Genomic DNA, 15,743 nt, shown 5'->3' with positions numbered 1-15,743 from the left:
TGAAGCTATAAAAACTTCGACTTTTCCGGTGATTAAGTTTATACGAGTGTTAAAAGTAACCATTTTTTGACGCTAAAAACAATAAAAACGGAAATTTGAGAAATCTTTAAGATTATAATAATTTAATAATTTAAGAAATCTTTAAGAATTATCATGGTCAAAATAGGAGTAAAATAGATCATTCGAAACGAACTTACTTCGATATCTTAGCTTTTGCTGTGTATCGTAGGACTAGAGATTTAATATAGGGTCAACATTTCGACTCGGATATTCCTACAATCGTTGAACAGCGAAACCACACCGAAATCAAAGTAACTTGGAGTCAGTCTGACTCGTCTGGTTTTTTCTGAGTTGAAAGGTAAAATTTCACTCGACTTTTCTCTCGACAAAGCCTTAATCTTGTTGTGTTCAGCAATTTGCACGCAAAAAATATTGCTAGCTACAAACCACATGTACCTTTATTGCTGGTCGCTTCGCCGTTCGGCGGCGGCGCGTCGCCCCGCGCGTGTTGCTGCTGCCGTGCCTGGCGCACCTTCATGATTCGCATTCGTAGGAACTCGATTTTGGCGCGGGAATCGTCCAGCATCTGTTGGGCCTCCTGCAGTAGCTTCTTGTCGCGATGGCCGCTCGTCAAACTCTGTATCATGTTCTCAGCACCCTGCTTGACCTGTCGTGAAGGGAAGAAGAAAGAGATTGGAGAAAATTCCACTTCCACCTCGTTGTGACTTATTTATCCATCTTTCTTAACGCGATATAATCGTAGACACACGTTGAACAGGTATCGATTCGGCAATTTCACGCGCTAGCTCGGCGCACGCAAAAATCCGAACGCGCGTCTCGAGAGAAGAAAGGAAGAAAATGAGAGATGATTACGCATAATTAATGCCGCTGCATCAATTAATACTTCTGCATTAACACGTAATAACTGAAAACCCCCGTTACTCTAATTATTTCGAGTCTCCGCGTGCGCGCGCGCGCGCGTATGTATGGGTGTGTGTGCGCGCGTGATGTAACGAGAGATTATTTTTAGTAGGGGGGAAAAACTGCGAGCGACTCAGTGCGCTGACTCACGCGAGGCCGATACACAAGAAAAGTGAAAGAGAACCACCGAAGTTCTGCGTAATCATCCGGAAAGCGCCGAGCAATTACCTGCCGGGGTGATTATTCCGCGAGCATTAACGAGAAATATCGATAATTACATTAATAAGGATGTGCGTTATCGGGCTTCCTCGATATTGTAGTTAACGCTCTCTCGAAAAGTCTCTCGATAACGCGGCGATAACGGAGCTCGCTCGCGAAACAGATCGCGAAACCTGTTTGCAGGATGAAAACGAGCGCGAGATTTCGACGACGCGGAGCTCGCGGCGTCTCTCACCTTCAGTTCGATATTGAGCTGCTTCTCCAAGGACAGAAGACGAAGATCCGTGAATAGACCTTCCTGACTCGGCGACGAAGGCCCCATCGGTGATAGAGGCGTGTCTGAAACAAAAATAGACGTTCACCGAATGAAAGAATCCAATATCATCTAGCGTAATGGCTGCGCGCGACGTACGTCTCGCGATCTTACGTCCCCGCGCGATAAAAAAAATTCAACGCTCGGAGGACCCATTCTGGAAGCACACAGAACGCTGAGTATCCACTCTCTTGATTCCAAGTTCCGCTTTTCTCACACGACCGCCACGTATAGCGTTACTTCAGCTTGAGAATCAGAAAGGCGTACTTAACGTTCGATAAGCATCCAGTTCAGGCTTATTCTGTAATTTTTAAGGTAATTAGTCCGTCAAATCATTTTCTTAGGAATTTAAATTTTAACCTCATATTAATGGAGAAATACTATCTATACGTCTGTAAAGTTAGGATTTCAATGAAAAACTGTGATATTATGGACTAATATAGAGACATTATACAAAAATGTCAGAATTATTGATAATTTCGTTTCGAAAATGTAGTCATAGGAAATTTACAACTTATAGTAATATCCGTGATGTACATATCTATATATGTAAATATTTATATACTATTCTATTTCTATTATGCGGGCACCCCTATCTGCTCAACTGACGTATAAATAAAGTATTAATAAAAAAATATAAATAACATCTCCGTGTTTGTAATATTGTGTGTACGCATATATTTGACTTCATTTTGCATAAAATTAACATTTATTACTTATAATGAATTTGACCACCCGCGTGGAATTAGTGCATATTAAAAGCCGCTATGTATAAAATATCCAAATATAATAGCATGAGTACTTTGAGGATAAAATAATTAACGTATATTTCGTTAAATAACATGACATCATTATTGGGTATTTTATTGTTGCAAAGTTGTTTAGATGCTTTTTCATTTAAATAATTGCTTCATGTATAACAGCGTGCACTCAAACGGTGTAGAAATGGGGGGATGATCGAATTCGTTATTAAAGTTAAATCAAGTTATGGGAAAGTTAATTAAAAATCGTCGCTGAAAATTCGGTATTCCACGGACCAAATATCTTGACGAGGCGTCGCCGCTCTTATCGTTTGTTATCGCGCAGTTTATCTACGATATATTATACTTGCGTAACGGCAATGTAAAGATGACTGTTGTTGGAAGTTACCGAATAGAACCGTCCGACGCATCGGAAAATTCATTTCCCGGATGTTCCGCTCCTCCCCCTTCTAATCTGCTCCGCTTTCTCACGCTCGACATTTCGCTCAGCGCGATGTACGCGCGTAGGTTCCGCTTTAATTTCGGCGCGAATACGCCACCACTACGCGGCGTCTCCACGTGCCGTATCCGACGATCCCCCCCCACCGATAGCGAGATCGTAGGACTGCGCACTTGGATCCTACTTTCCATAACCCGGTGCTGACACGTCCAAGACACACCACTCCCACGTACTCGAGCAGTTACCGAGTACACTCAGGGGAGTGTGGAAAAAGAGTGATGTTCCGCTTTGTTTCAGGCACGCACCGTTATGAATTTCCCATCGCTTCCTTTTCACCGCGCCGGCACACGCACGTACGCGCGCGTGCACGCCGCTGTCTATTATAAACGCCTTCGAGACGCGAGGACGTCTCTGAAAGGGCGCGAGGAGAGGATGATATCGCGCCCGAGAGAGGTCCGACGCGTTGGAATATCGTTATGCATGCAAATAAACCCGCGGCCACAATTCATATACGCGAGAGAGGTAATATTTGTAACGTGCATTAATGTAATGTATATAGCAGCGCGAAAGCGGGCGAGAGAGAGGTACTTAACTCGCGCCAGAACGGTGTGGGAAACGCGAGTCGTAATTACGAGCGTTATTTCCGCGCCAGCCGGAACTCCCGACAATTACATTCATCAATGCGCCTTACGTAATCGCGTCGTCGTTCTGTCTTTCGTCGTTCTTACACCGTACGCGTTCCTATAATGAACGTCGACGCGCGCTCTCTAATGTCTTCTTGATTGCGAGTCGGAGGAGGATGTTCGCGCGATGTCGTCATGTTTTCGGATAATCAGCGTATATTATCCTCCCTGTCGCCGTGGAGTTCGAATTGATCGGACCGTTTCATGATTTTCACCCGAACAACGATCGGAAAGAAATTGAAATCAACGTCATACGATGATACGAACGATTCATACGAAATTCAAGTGAAACATCCTTGTTCGCACCGAAGCGATCTCCGATCTGGACAACGCGAGCTGCAGGGGATCTAATACAGCGACGTTAATCGCTCGGTCCTCGAGCGCGCGATCAACACCGGTCGTTACGCTACTTTTACTCGCGTTTTACGTACACCGTCGCACGCGCGACACACGAATTCAGCTCGTTAGGGCCGATATGTGGGGCGCTTTTTCCTCCATTCAAGTACGCCAATTATGCGTCCCGTACCTGGCCGCCGCGCGCGGGAAGCCACCGGCGAACACGTGTGTGCGGCGTGCGTGCACGCTTCCACGATTTCCCTACGCGCACACGCACGTCGGGATAAACGACGCGTAGTGCCCGTTCGACGCCAATGGACGAACGGGCGGACGAAGCAACGATGAACACACACACACATTCTCTCTCTCTCTCTCTCTCATTCTCTCGCGCCGTCTACGCACACGAGAGCGCGCCGACGAGCCCGAATAAGGCCAGGTAGAGGGTAGGTGTGAGGAGGAGCGAAGACGAGCGGATGCACTCGATTTTTTACGCGACGCTTCAAACGCCCCGTCCGCCAAAAAAGTATGCTAATCGCCGACCGGCAAGAGTAGAAATCGCGCTCGGACGGTCCCGAGGAACATGCGGACGCCATTTGTCTATTCCGATACTCGTGATATCATTTCTATTACTTCGTCATAAGCGGGATGCATGTTCCAGGAAGTTCTGCGATGATTCGTGTCCGATTAGATAGAGGCGGAATTGGCTGATCAGAAGGACACCGTATCTCGAACGCATCGTTTCTGCACGCATTTTGCACGCCCGGCGGAAGGAAGCTTTTTTTACGAAACATCCGATTCGTCGTCGAGAGCAACATCACGTACGTGTGTGACGGCGATCATTTTTCCGCATAAATACATCAAGTCTGCTTTACGCAATGAAATTTATAGTTTTCAAGTCGGAAAAACTCTGTTTTTACTCTCCGTTCATAATTTCTCTGCAGATTTCTTCGATTTGCGTCCTAAAGATTCGTTTGGAAAAATTCACGCATGTTCGGTTAAAACCTGTCACACTTACTTTCCTCCGTAAGAAATTAAAAAAATCCGCAGAGAAATAGGAAAGAAATGGTTTCTTCCGAAATGTTAAAACTATAATTAAATTACATGAACAAAAGAACACGGGACGAGTTGTGGGAAAGGTTCCATGTTAACGAAGATATAATTGTCATTTAAGCGCTTATTATGGAAATGCCTGGAAAAATTTCCGACCGGAATCGTTCAATTATTTCTTAGATTTCTATTGTGTTTTCTAAGGAATAACTGAACAATTCCGGCCGGAAATTTCTCCTAACAGTTTCATAATATGTGCTCTGGACAGATATTATGAAAACTATTTGGAAAGATTTCCGGTCGGAATAATTCCTAGAAAACACAATAGAAATCTCGAAAATAACTGAATGATTCCGATTTGGAATTCATTTCCGAATAGTTCCATAAAGGCCTGTCAGACTTGCATAGTCTCGTAATGCTTATGCATGAGGGAATCAACCAATCATGATCCGGGCAGAAAAAGGATGTCTTCTATATTAGATACATGATTGGTCAATTTCCTTCTGCATTATGCGACTATGCAGGTTTGTCTGGCTAGGCCTTAATAGATGCTCCGGATATCCATCACGGGATTGTTCGGAAAGATTTCCGATCTCGAAATCTTTCAGTCACACAATAGAAATCTAGAGAAGAACTGAACGATTCCGATCGGAAATCTTTCCGAACATTTCCATAATTGGTGTCCTGAACTGCAGGATGATTCGACGAGTAAATCGCGCGCATAAATAAACAGATGCAGCCCATCCAGCCTTGGGCGTTCGAGATATCGTTAGTAGTTTTCTCGGACAATCGCAGGGCAGCTATTGTTCCCGCGGCACGAGAGAGGCAGACACGCGTCGAGAAAATCGAAAGAGTGAGAAAGAGGGNGGGGGGGGGGGGGGGGGAGAGAAACGAGAGAGGCCGAGTCAGCAGGCTCGCAAACGGATGCACATACGCGCATACAGGCGCCTACAATGCGGCGAAAACGACGACGACTGCGGAGGTGGAGCAGGAGGGGAGGGGAGGAGACGGCGGGCATAAAAGAGTTCGCGGGGACAATGCGGCTCGGCATCGAGAGCTCCGCGAAACCGTGTCATTAGCGCAGCGCGGCCGAACACGTGCCCCATTATGCGCCGCATTCCTGCCCTTGCCGCACGCGGAGGCCGGCGACAAAGGCTTTCCTTGTTTTTGATACCAACACACCATCGTCGTCTTCGTCGTCGTCCCGTCACTCGTCTACCCCTTCCGCCTGTCTCCGTTCTTCTGCATCCCCTCGCGCGGAACGTGCGGGGGAAATGAGGCTATCGATGCATTCGTGTGCGTTCGAGAGGAGGGAAAGGAAGAAGAAAGAAAGAGGAAAAGAAAGAGACGGCAAAGCGGGCTTCAAGAGAGCACAAGGTGGCTGCTCCGCCGAGCCACTCTCTCGTCTCTCCACTTTCGCCCAGTTCAACGACTCCGACACGAGGCGCACGCAACCCTTTCTCAGAGGGAGAATGCGTGCTCTTCCGTAGAGGAATCGCCTCTCTTCGGTGTCCCGAGAGCCACGGATAATTGCTCCCCGCCACTAGCTCGCAGCGAAGGGCTGCGGCCGCGAAGTGGCTGGCGATAGTTATGCAAAATGCGCAGGCGATGCTGCAACCAGGTGCATTGTTGGCAAACGACGACGAAGACGGCGAAGACTACAAAGACGACGACGACGACGCCGCCCGAGTCGAGATTGCATTAAACCTTTAATTCTACAACACCTAAGAGTAAAAATAGAGAAATAAATTTAATTTCGATTCGAACAGCATAATTCACTCCTACTTTGACTGTGATAATATCTTAAATGTCCGTTTTAGCGTCGAAATAAGTTGCTAAAGACTGTATTAAAACCCGGTTGAGACAACCGACAGCAATTGGCTGAGCAGAAACCATCCACATGAATCTTTCCATCCCCGAGTTTTCGTCTGGTCCTCAGGCAAGGGAAAATCCAGTTACACCAACGGAACTGTTCTTTCTGTGTAGGCGCAAATTATCCTTAAGAGCGTCAAAGTAACATCAACATTTCGACTCGACCAAAGACGACGAAGACGGGGCGTCCTGTATCCTTCGATCGAATTCTTTCGATTCGACATCGATACGACGCGCGCAGCTCGAAAATTCGCGTAATTGAAGCTCCCCGGCCAGATATTATACGGTAATTCTCGATAGTTATACGATACGCATTACGCTATCTCGCGTGCCCGGGGTCTTCCTTCCTCGCCGGCCCATTCATAACTTCGCTCGCATCAAAGCCGCCCCGTGTGTGCGCGAACATGAGTTAGCGATACGTTCATAAAGCGTGACACACAAACGGTCAAGGGGGAGAGAAGCTCTCCTCCTCCATGCAGTTCGTTAAATGCATGTAAGGAGCGATTGTTCGTGTGTGATGCTTGTCCGCAACATCCTTATTACGGCATTGATTAAAATAATTACCGTAACTCCGCGAGACGGCAAATGCAAGAATCTCCGAGTATTTTATTTATACGTCTGAAAGCGAGCTCTCGACGTCGCGCTGGGTGTGTGTGTGCGTATGTGTGAGTGCACGCTTGCATGCGTGAGTGCGTGACGGTGGTATGTGTGAGTGTGTTCCTGGCATGTCGTCATGTAACGAACGCTTGCGTCGAGTAGACGCAACGCGACGAAACGTATTATTAACCGTTCAGAATTGTTTCCTAAGGTACAAAAAGTCGCATTTAATTACCGGTATTCATCGGAAGAGAATGGTACGAGGAACCTTTTTTTCTCAATAACGTCGACAGTTACGACATTCTCAGCCGCGATCGGAGTGACGCACGATACTCGCTCGCTCGCTCTCTCGTTCGCGCGTGCGTGTGCGCACGTATGCGTACACGCAGGAACGCAACGATTTAACACCTCGTAATATTCCTCAGAGGAGGAGAACGCTCCGGTAACCTTTGGCGCGGCGGTACGCTGTCGGTCTTTATCGCGCATCGGGGGCAAATTTTACCATAAACACGCCCGAGGAGCCGATTTACATAAACGCACGGCAAAAGCGTACTCGCGCGGGGGAGGGGGAGGAAATTAGCATACGCCTCGAAAAACCTACGCGCGTAACCCGGGGCGTCGCGCGGCGAAGTAGCAGTTAAGTTATTAGCGCGGAGCCACCGTTCGAGAAATCGCGAAACCGCTCCGGTAGAAAGTGCAACGCTAAAGAAATAAAACGCTAAAGAGATAAAAACGANGGGGGGGGGGGAGAGAGCGAGGGAGAAAGAGAGAAGCGTCGTAACGCGCCGACGAAAATCACTCGGGATTATCCGACACGGCTTGAATAATAATCGCGAACATTGTGTCGACGCGGTGCAACGAAACATGAGTCGAAATTTTGATGCTACTTTGACGCTCTTAAGGTTAATTTGCGCCTGCTTAAGCGGCCTAAAGATTAGTAAAAACCTACTCTGACGTTATTACACCTATGTTAATGTTTCTTGAGAATTTTCAATTCTACAGATTTAATTTTAACGCTACCTTGAGGCCATAAATGCCCTCGATATCTCGATTATTAAATTCATACGAGTATTCATAACAACTTATCTTGACGTTAAAAACAGCAAAAAAAACGGAAACTTAATAAAATATCATAATCAAAGTAGAAATAAATTATATTCATTAGAAATCGAACCTATTTTACTATCTTGGTTCCTCTATATCTGGTTGTAAAATTGAAGGTTTAACATGGAGCCAAAATTTGGACTTCAGAGTCGTCGTCGTCGTTATCTTCGTTGAAACTGGTCGAGACGACGAATTCGCGTACGGTGACGACCCGAGCGAACCGGCGACGACGTCCTCGATCGAGAAGATTGATGAGCGTTGATGAAGTCTGATAGCCGAGCCCGACGCGTTCGTCACTCCAGTTATACGGAAGCGCGATGCGCTACACTGCCGAGCGCAGTGCGGCATTACGGCGCATCCGGAGGGGTAAACCTCGCTACGTTACGGAACGTACAAAGTTACATTAGGTATGTGCTATACATATCGGACCGTCGCACACGTTCGATTTTAACGCAACGGTACACCGAAGCGGAGCGTTCTAACGAATTGAATGCACCTTCGAAATTTCTTTCGGTGAAATTCCGCTCGGAAAGTAGAGTGACGGCCGAATCGCTCTAGTCTGAATGACTTTGCATTCATACAGAGCGAATTTTTCCACTCTGAATTGTTGAGTGAAGATTCCCACTCGAAATTAAAGAGTGATTCCGATGTGCTCCGTCCAGTGGAACGTGCTTATTTCGATCAATTGGAATGATCACTCGTATAGATTAATTCCTCACACACTATAAATTATTACGAGTGCAAAAGCTGAATAACCTACTTTACATTCGAGATGTACAGTCGGCACGATAAAAGTTCCAACACTTTTTCGATGAGTTTCGCTCTCGGTGTCCAATAGGAAAATTCGTTTTTCAGTAATTCTCAAGAAATATATTTCCCTATTGGATACAAAGCCCCTTGGGGAACTCATGAAGAAAAAGTGTTGCGACTTTTATTATGCCAACTGTACAAACACATTCATTCTTATATTCTCGAGTGACGATACGTCCGCTATCGCTCTGAGCGAATTCGCCGAGTGAGATTTCGCTGTAAGAAATTTCGATAGTACGTACCTACGTGCGTATGTAGGTACCCGGACGATCGATTATCGTCGTTGTTACGTCATCGAGTTACGAGCGAGCACTATAGACGGGAATGTTGTCCCTCGCGAACTGCCGATATTTCAATTGGGAACATTGCAAAAACGTCCGGTTAGGACACACGGCTCACTGGCGACGGTGTTTCCAGCGCTTAAACGCCAGCCCCGAGTGACTTATTTAGTTACGAACTATACGTGGCTACTTAAAATTTATTAACTCGTAAATGCCCGGGCGGTACCGTTACTATGTTACGGGCTCGCTCGTTCGCTCGCGTTCGATAAACTGCACTTCATAAATTCGTGCGGTATCGCGCGCGCAGACAATAAAGCCCGTGCGATCGATTCGCCTCGTAAAATCTAGCGGAATTTTACGAACATTACGTATCGCGCCCGGCCGTGATTCATTTCAGGGATTGTCCTGCGCGAGAGGGTATGCACGATATGCACGATAATCCGCGCGAATTGCGCGAGATAACGCGCGCGGCGAGCGCACAATAAACGAACTTCAATTCGAACACGCCTGGTCCCGGCGAATCGTTGAATTCGCTTTGTTCTTTCGACACACATGTGCGGACTGATATCAGCGCTGCCATCCAGTCAGCGTAACAAAAAAAAGATGAAGTAATGACTAACCGCTTCTTGGCAGAAAAGGTGACGAAAAGTGACACTTTTTTGTCAAATTCTAAGAGTAACCAAGGCCATTTAAGCAAAAACTTGTACTAACATTTATGCTTACCTTCCCAGCTTTATCTTTGGATAACAACATATAGCTTGTTTTTTTCATGGTACAGTTTAAAAGTTCATAACAGAAGTAAAGATCAGCTTGAACGGTGCAATATAAGTAGGCTTTAGGAGCAGTTTTATTAAGAGAAACAGCAAAAATATACATGGAACGCCTATATTTTAAGAAAAACTCAGGAAAAAAATTATATATAACGACCCATTTCGGACGATAGTGAATTTTTTAGTGATTTGTCAGGAAAAAGTGACAAAAGGTGACTTAACTAATGGGATAGTAGCGCTGTGATACCTATACTTCAAATAAAAAAGGGATCAACATCCACCCAGTCCGTATTTTTTTGCGGGGAAATTTCCAAAATCACACATAATATATGCGATATTTCAACGAGCAACGAGCACAATTCACTCGGCTCGACCTTAGCGTATTTTTGGATCCCGAGGAGTCCTCGTCGTAAAAAATCTCGTCCCGAACGGAGATCTCCGCATCGAGGTGCCCGAAAGTTCGTTTCTTCGGCGCGCGACTACGTGTCCGCGTCGTGGGATCTTAAATCGGATCCGAGAGGGTCCGGACAGGTAGTCCGCGGAGATCAGGCCCGGGCGGTCGAGCGGCAGGAGAGACGAAAGAGGGACGGGGATCGGGAGGGCTTCCCCCGAGAGCGCCGGCGATGGAATGCGAAATCGTGGGTTCGGTCCAGGCCGTAACGCGATCTCGATCCACGGCGAGGAACGCGAGGTGGCCGGGAGAGCGAGCTTCGGGGCTACGTACGCACGTGTAACGGTACCTTCGCGAACGAGCGATTGCTCGATCTGATCGCCTCTCCTCTCTCGTATCGCGCGCTCTCTCGAGCCTACATGGCGCGTCATGTATGCCTGCGTGCGTGTTCCTCGGCACACACGCACGGGGGGGAGGCTTTTTCGCCGTCGTGCGCATTATTACACACGATAAAACTCACATCATCCCGCGCGCCTCTCGACAGAACTGGAAAGTGAACGACGAGCGTAGTAGTCGGTAGTGTCTGCGCGTTGCACCTTGTCGCCATCCTCGCGAGAGATCCGAAGGAAGGAAAGAGGAGCGCGCGCGCACGCCGATACTTTCTCTCGATCCCGATCGTTTCGGGTGAACGCGAAGATCGGCTCTCTCGCACGCTAACGATCGGTGATCTCGCTCAGAAGCTCGTCTCCCGAGACACCGACAAAAGAATATCGAAGACCCTCAGTCTTGTATATTTTAATTTTTGTAAAGGACCCATGAATGCTCCGGAGGTCGTTGAGGAAGAACGTTATCGATTATTTTTCGATATTCGATACAAATATCTGGACATTCAGTGTGTAATGAATGTATAATTTTTATAATTGATTATATATGCGTATTGATATATATATATGCGTATGCTATTTAGCTAATTACTATACATGAGAAAAATTCAGTTCGTGTAATTAAATAGACATTAGACTTAAATTCTCTATTAGATTAAAAACCCATTTATAATTGACAACCATCGCACGTTTTATCGCTACCCGATAAAAATTAATATCAACTTAAGACTCATGTTCTTCTCATACATAAGCAAAAATATATAATCTCGTATAAAGATAAAACTTATTTATATATGAGAAGAATATGAGTTGATACTAAATTTTCCCTGTATGTATGTATATATAAGGCTCAATAAAGTATATTAGATATTCTTGTGAAACTGCATTTCTGCAGTTTCACCTATGCTGATTTGACAGAAATTCACCGACAGGAGGTTGTTGAATAAACAGCAAAATTTATTATTACACTAAACTTCGTGCGCCAAAGGCCGATGGTCTTTAGTTATTAGGCACCTCGTGGATGCCAGAGACGAAGAACTCTCGCACGTTGGACGAGGTTTTTCTCGCGATCGCTGGTATTTTTCGACCATGACCAATGAAGGTGAGAAACGCCGCGACTGGTCGCGGCGATGGGTTTCAGGGCCGCGTTGAATGACGTACGCGGCTCGTACACGTCGCGTACGTAGGAGGCTGAATGAGACACCACCCCCGAGGCGGCTCGCTAGAGAACCCGAAGACCGTGTGACGATGACTGACTTAACTGGAGGAGCGGATAGATCGTCGGGGTCCACGGTATAAATAGCCGCTGCCACTTACCGTCAATTCAAAGCGAGCGCAAGTCTGTACAGTTTCTTCGTACGTACGTACAGAGGCTGACGCATCGAGCGACCACGACGACAAGCCGCTCGATGCTAACGCAGTGGAAAGAACACTCGTTCGAGAGAGGAAGACGGACGGCGTTTTTCCCTCGAGAGCAACGCGCTAGATTAACCAATTGATGACGTATGGGATGATCGTGTGGAAGCTCGGTGGAAACCCGTTAAGGAATAACCGCGACGATGCGCAATCTCTCTGCTGACCGGATCTTCGACGAATGACATTTATCGCACGAGAACAGAAATAGAAGAAAGGCATGAAAAACCCAGCCTGATTCCGTCTAGTTACTCTCCGAATAACCTCGAACGTCTGCGTGCTCTCTCCTTCGTCGACGCGAGGAGACCTCAAAGGCGTGAGAAATAACGCTTCCAACTTCAGATTTGCATCACGACGATTCGGCGCGAAACGCGACACCGCGACACAATACCGAGAGGGTCGTGATCCCCTGATTACGAAGAATGCCGTTAATCGTCCCTAATTTATGGGAGGGGACACTTTGAAGCAAGGGAGCCACGCGGCAGACGCGGGCCTCGCGGACGATAATTGCCATGCCTTTGTCGCTCGTCGAGAAACCGGCGGCTGCGTGCGATTGACCGCCGTTTTAAGCCTCGCGTCTGCGTGTCCAGTTAGATAGAATCGCACGAAGCCATGTTTTTCTTTTATCTTTATTTATCGTGCGACAAATGATCGTCGGATAGATCACGCGAGCAAACGGAGCAATCTCGGCTATTTCGAGGTCGGATGAAATTTTCGCTACGAAATCCGTAAGATCCCTTTTCCTTCGGAACAATCACGAAAATTTCGATTAAATTTTTATCCCGTAATCTGGGTAAAAGGGAGCTTACAAAGGGCGTTCTAAAAGGTCACTTCCTCGGCACACGAAACGTCAGAGGTGAGCGACGACGACGTTACTTTGACATCGCGGCGTTACTGACTCTTGTCACGCCCGGTCGACCGATCGATCGAGAATGAACGGATTATTAATACGCAACTCGCTATATTTATCCCATTGACCGTTCCTTCTTTGTACCGTCGAGTATTTGGGTTCGTATCTGACGTATCGGCGGGCGTGATATATCGATCGATGAGTCAGGGAGAGACTTCGACGTCGACGAGATACGGTCGATTTGTCAACGCTAATGGCGACGTAAGACGCAACAGCGGCGACGTCGTCGACGATGATAGCTCGGCATGCTCGGACGAGCTTTATAAAACCAAAGACGTCGTCTCGACGCCTCGTTAGCGGGTGGGGTTATTAAGTGCCTCCTCGTTAACAACGCAGAACGATCGTTAGCGCGGTAGGGAGCTGTGTGCCGGAACATTAGCTATTACCGCGCTCTATCGATATGTAATCTATGAGTAAAGCCACGACGATAATTGCCGTGAGCGCGAACGAGCTGCCGAGTCCCTTTTTTCTTCTCACTCGAGTATCGCGGCGAATGCTTTCCTGAAATTAGATAGAATTTCCCAGCCTCCGACGCCGCCTGCCAACTACTGCACGACGCTTCGATCACCGGATACGCGCCCGTGAGAAGCGCGTTTTAATCGTTCCTGCGGTTTCCCAGCTTTCTACCCGAGTCGAAATTTTGACGCTACTTCGACGCTCTTAAGGATAGTTAGCGTCTACTTAAATAATGATCTATCGACTAATAAATACCTATATTGAAGATACTGACACTTATTAAATTCTCTTTTGGATCTTTAATTCGACAGATTTAATTTTAACGCTACCTTGGACAAACTAAACAGCGGAAATGAAAATTCAAGACATCATCACGGCTAAAGTAGGAGTAAGTTATATCATTAGAATTGAAATCGAAACTATTTTGCTATCTTAGTTCCTATTGTGTTGTACACAAAAAAAAAAGTACTAGATTTAAGTAAATAATTATTTCAATATTTCTCAGCGAATTCTTACTTGGAATCAAGTAAATATTACTTGAATCTAGAAAAAAAAACTTGCTACATTTCAAGTAATATTTAATCCAAACTTAAATTTACTAAGGAGTTTTGGAATAATTATTCATTTGAATCTAATACTTCTTCTCTGTGTAGAATCAAAGGTTCATAGCACAGAGGCAAAATTTCGATTCGGAAAGTCCGTGAAGTCAGACTCGATATTAGAAATTGAGGAATACGGATTAGAATGTCAACTGATTTCGATTTGGGTTCTCCTTGCCCCGCTTGGTCAAGCTCCAAACTTCAATCCGCGATTCTCAATCTTGAATACCCAGTGTGACACAGGTGTTTTACGAAAACCCTGATTCGCAGGCATTACGTCGCGATCGACCGGCGAAGCCATGAACGACGTTGTTGGTGAACCTCACGCGAGGTTCACGTCGCACCGTTTAAAAGCCAAGCCCGTTTGATTCGGTCTACGTTACGCGGAGCGAACACGAAGATGATATCTGAGCCGTGCGCGGCTTCGCCTTACCTTGACCGTTGGAGTGATTCTGCTGTGGCGATTGAGGCTGGCCCTGCGTCAGTATAATTTGACTCTCGAGCTGCTGGAGCTCAGCTTGAAGCTCGTTCAGCTTGCTGTTCGCCTTCTTCACGATCATCGCGACGTCGGAGAGGGATTTGCGATCGGTCGCGACCTCCCTCAGCTTCTCCGCGCCGGCTTTAATCTTCAGCTCCTGCGGCAAGGTGAAGAGAGGCAAACATTAGAGAAAGAAAGACAGACGCAAATTCGCGAATGCCGAGTCGGACAAATGACGCGATCGCGCGTCACCGCGGACGACCGCGGGAAATTATTACACCGATAATTTATCATTACTCGGACTTATTCCGCGGGAATTTAATCGCGGGGACATTTATCATGCTCGACCTGTCGCTCGCCTGTAAGCGCATCCGATCCGCCGCTCCTTCGCGTGGCAAATGAGACGTAAAATTGCACACGTGCCCAATAATATACCTCTACGGCGTATCCTTCGATTCTATCGGTCGGTGCGCGCATGTAGTTACCGCAAATTTTCACGGTGTGAGTCAGCCGACATAGTATTTCCAACGTCTAAAGTGGAACGCGCCAGCCGCCGGCCGATGCATGTTGCGTCGAACGAAAACAATTATTTAGGGCGAGGTACTTCTTGTCTACAGAGAAGGAGAGCGAGCAAGCGAGAGAGAGAGAGAGAGAGAGAGAGAGAGAGGAAATCACGATACTTACATATCTGCGGGATCGATTGCCACGACGCTGTATAGCGTCCGTGTGAACCGAGAGAGAAAACTGCCGACATGCGCGACAGATATTACACGATGTGTAATGCGATCGTTTATGAAAATGCGCCGGCTTAAGAAACCCATCGTGTTACAATATTACAGGGCGACTCCATTTCACGGTGGATCTATTAACGGTGGGCAGCGGTTAGACGGCGTGAGAGAGTGTCTCGTAAAGGCGCGTAGCGAGTACCGGGAGATGGAACGGGAGGAGAGAAAGAGACAG

The 15,743-nt window shown here is 46.8% G+C and overlaps 1 protein-coding gene across 3 annotated transcripts in view; it reads right to left on the bottom strand.

Moving 5' to 3' along the window:
- The window catches only part of LOC106748445 (serine/threonine-protein kinase N), a 38,254-nt gene that overhangs the window by 14,708 nt on the left and 7,803 nt on the right, over nucleotides 1–15,743 (bottom strand). For all 3 annotated transcript variants that reach the window (XM_014626954.1, XM_014626953.1, XM_014626955.1), the window contains exons 3-5: nucleotides 14,739–14,940; nucleotides 1,376–1,479; nucleotides 457–667 (exon numbers count right to left, since the gene is read on the bottom strand). In XM_014626954.1, coding sequence (XP_014482440.1) covers nucleotides 457–667; nucleotides 1,376–1,479; nucleotides 14,739–14,940 — 517 coding nt within the window. The remainder of the gene's footprint in view (nucleotides 1–456; nucleotides 668–1,375; nucleotides 1,480–14,738; nucleotides 14,941–15,743) is intronic.

This window comes from Dinoponera quadriceps, unplaced genomic scaffold (assembly GCF_001313825.1).
Source record: "Dinoponera quadriceps isolate SergipeBrazil2010 unplaced genomic scaffold, ASM131382v1 scaffold2183, whole genome shotgun sequence".
Taxonomy (NCBI): Eukaryota; Metazoa; Arthropoda; class Insecta; order Hymenoptera; family Formicidae; genus Dinoponera; species Dinoponera quadriceps.
This window is presented reverse-complemented; position numbering and strand designations above follow the sequence as displayed.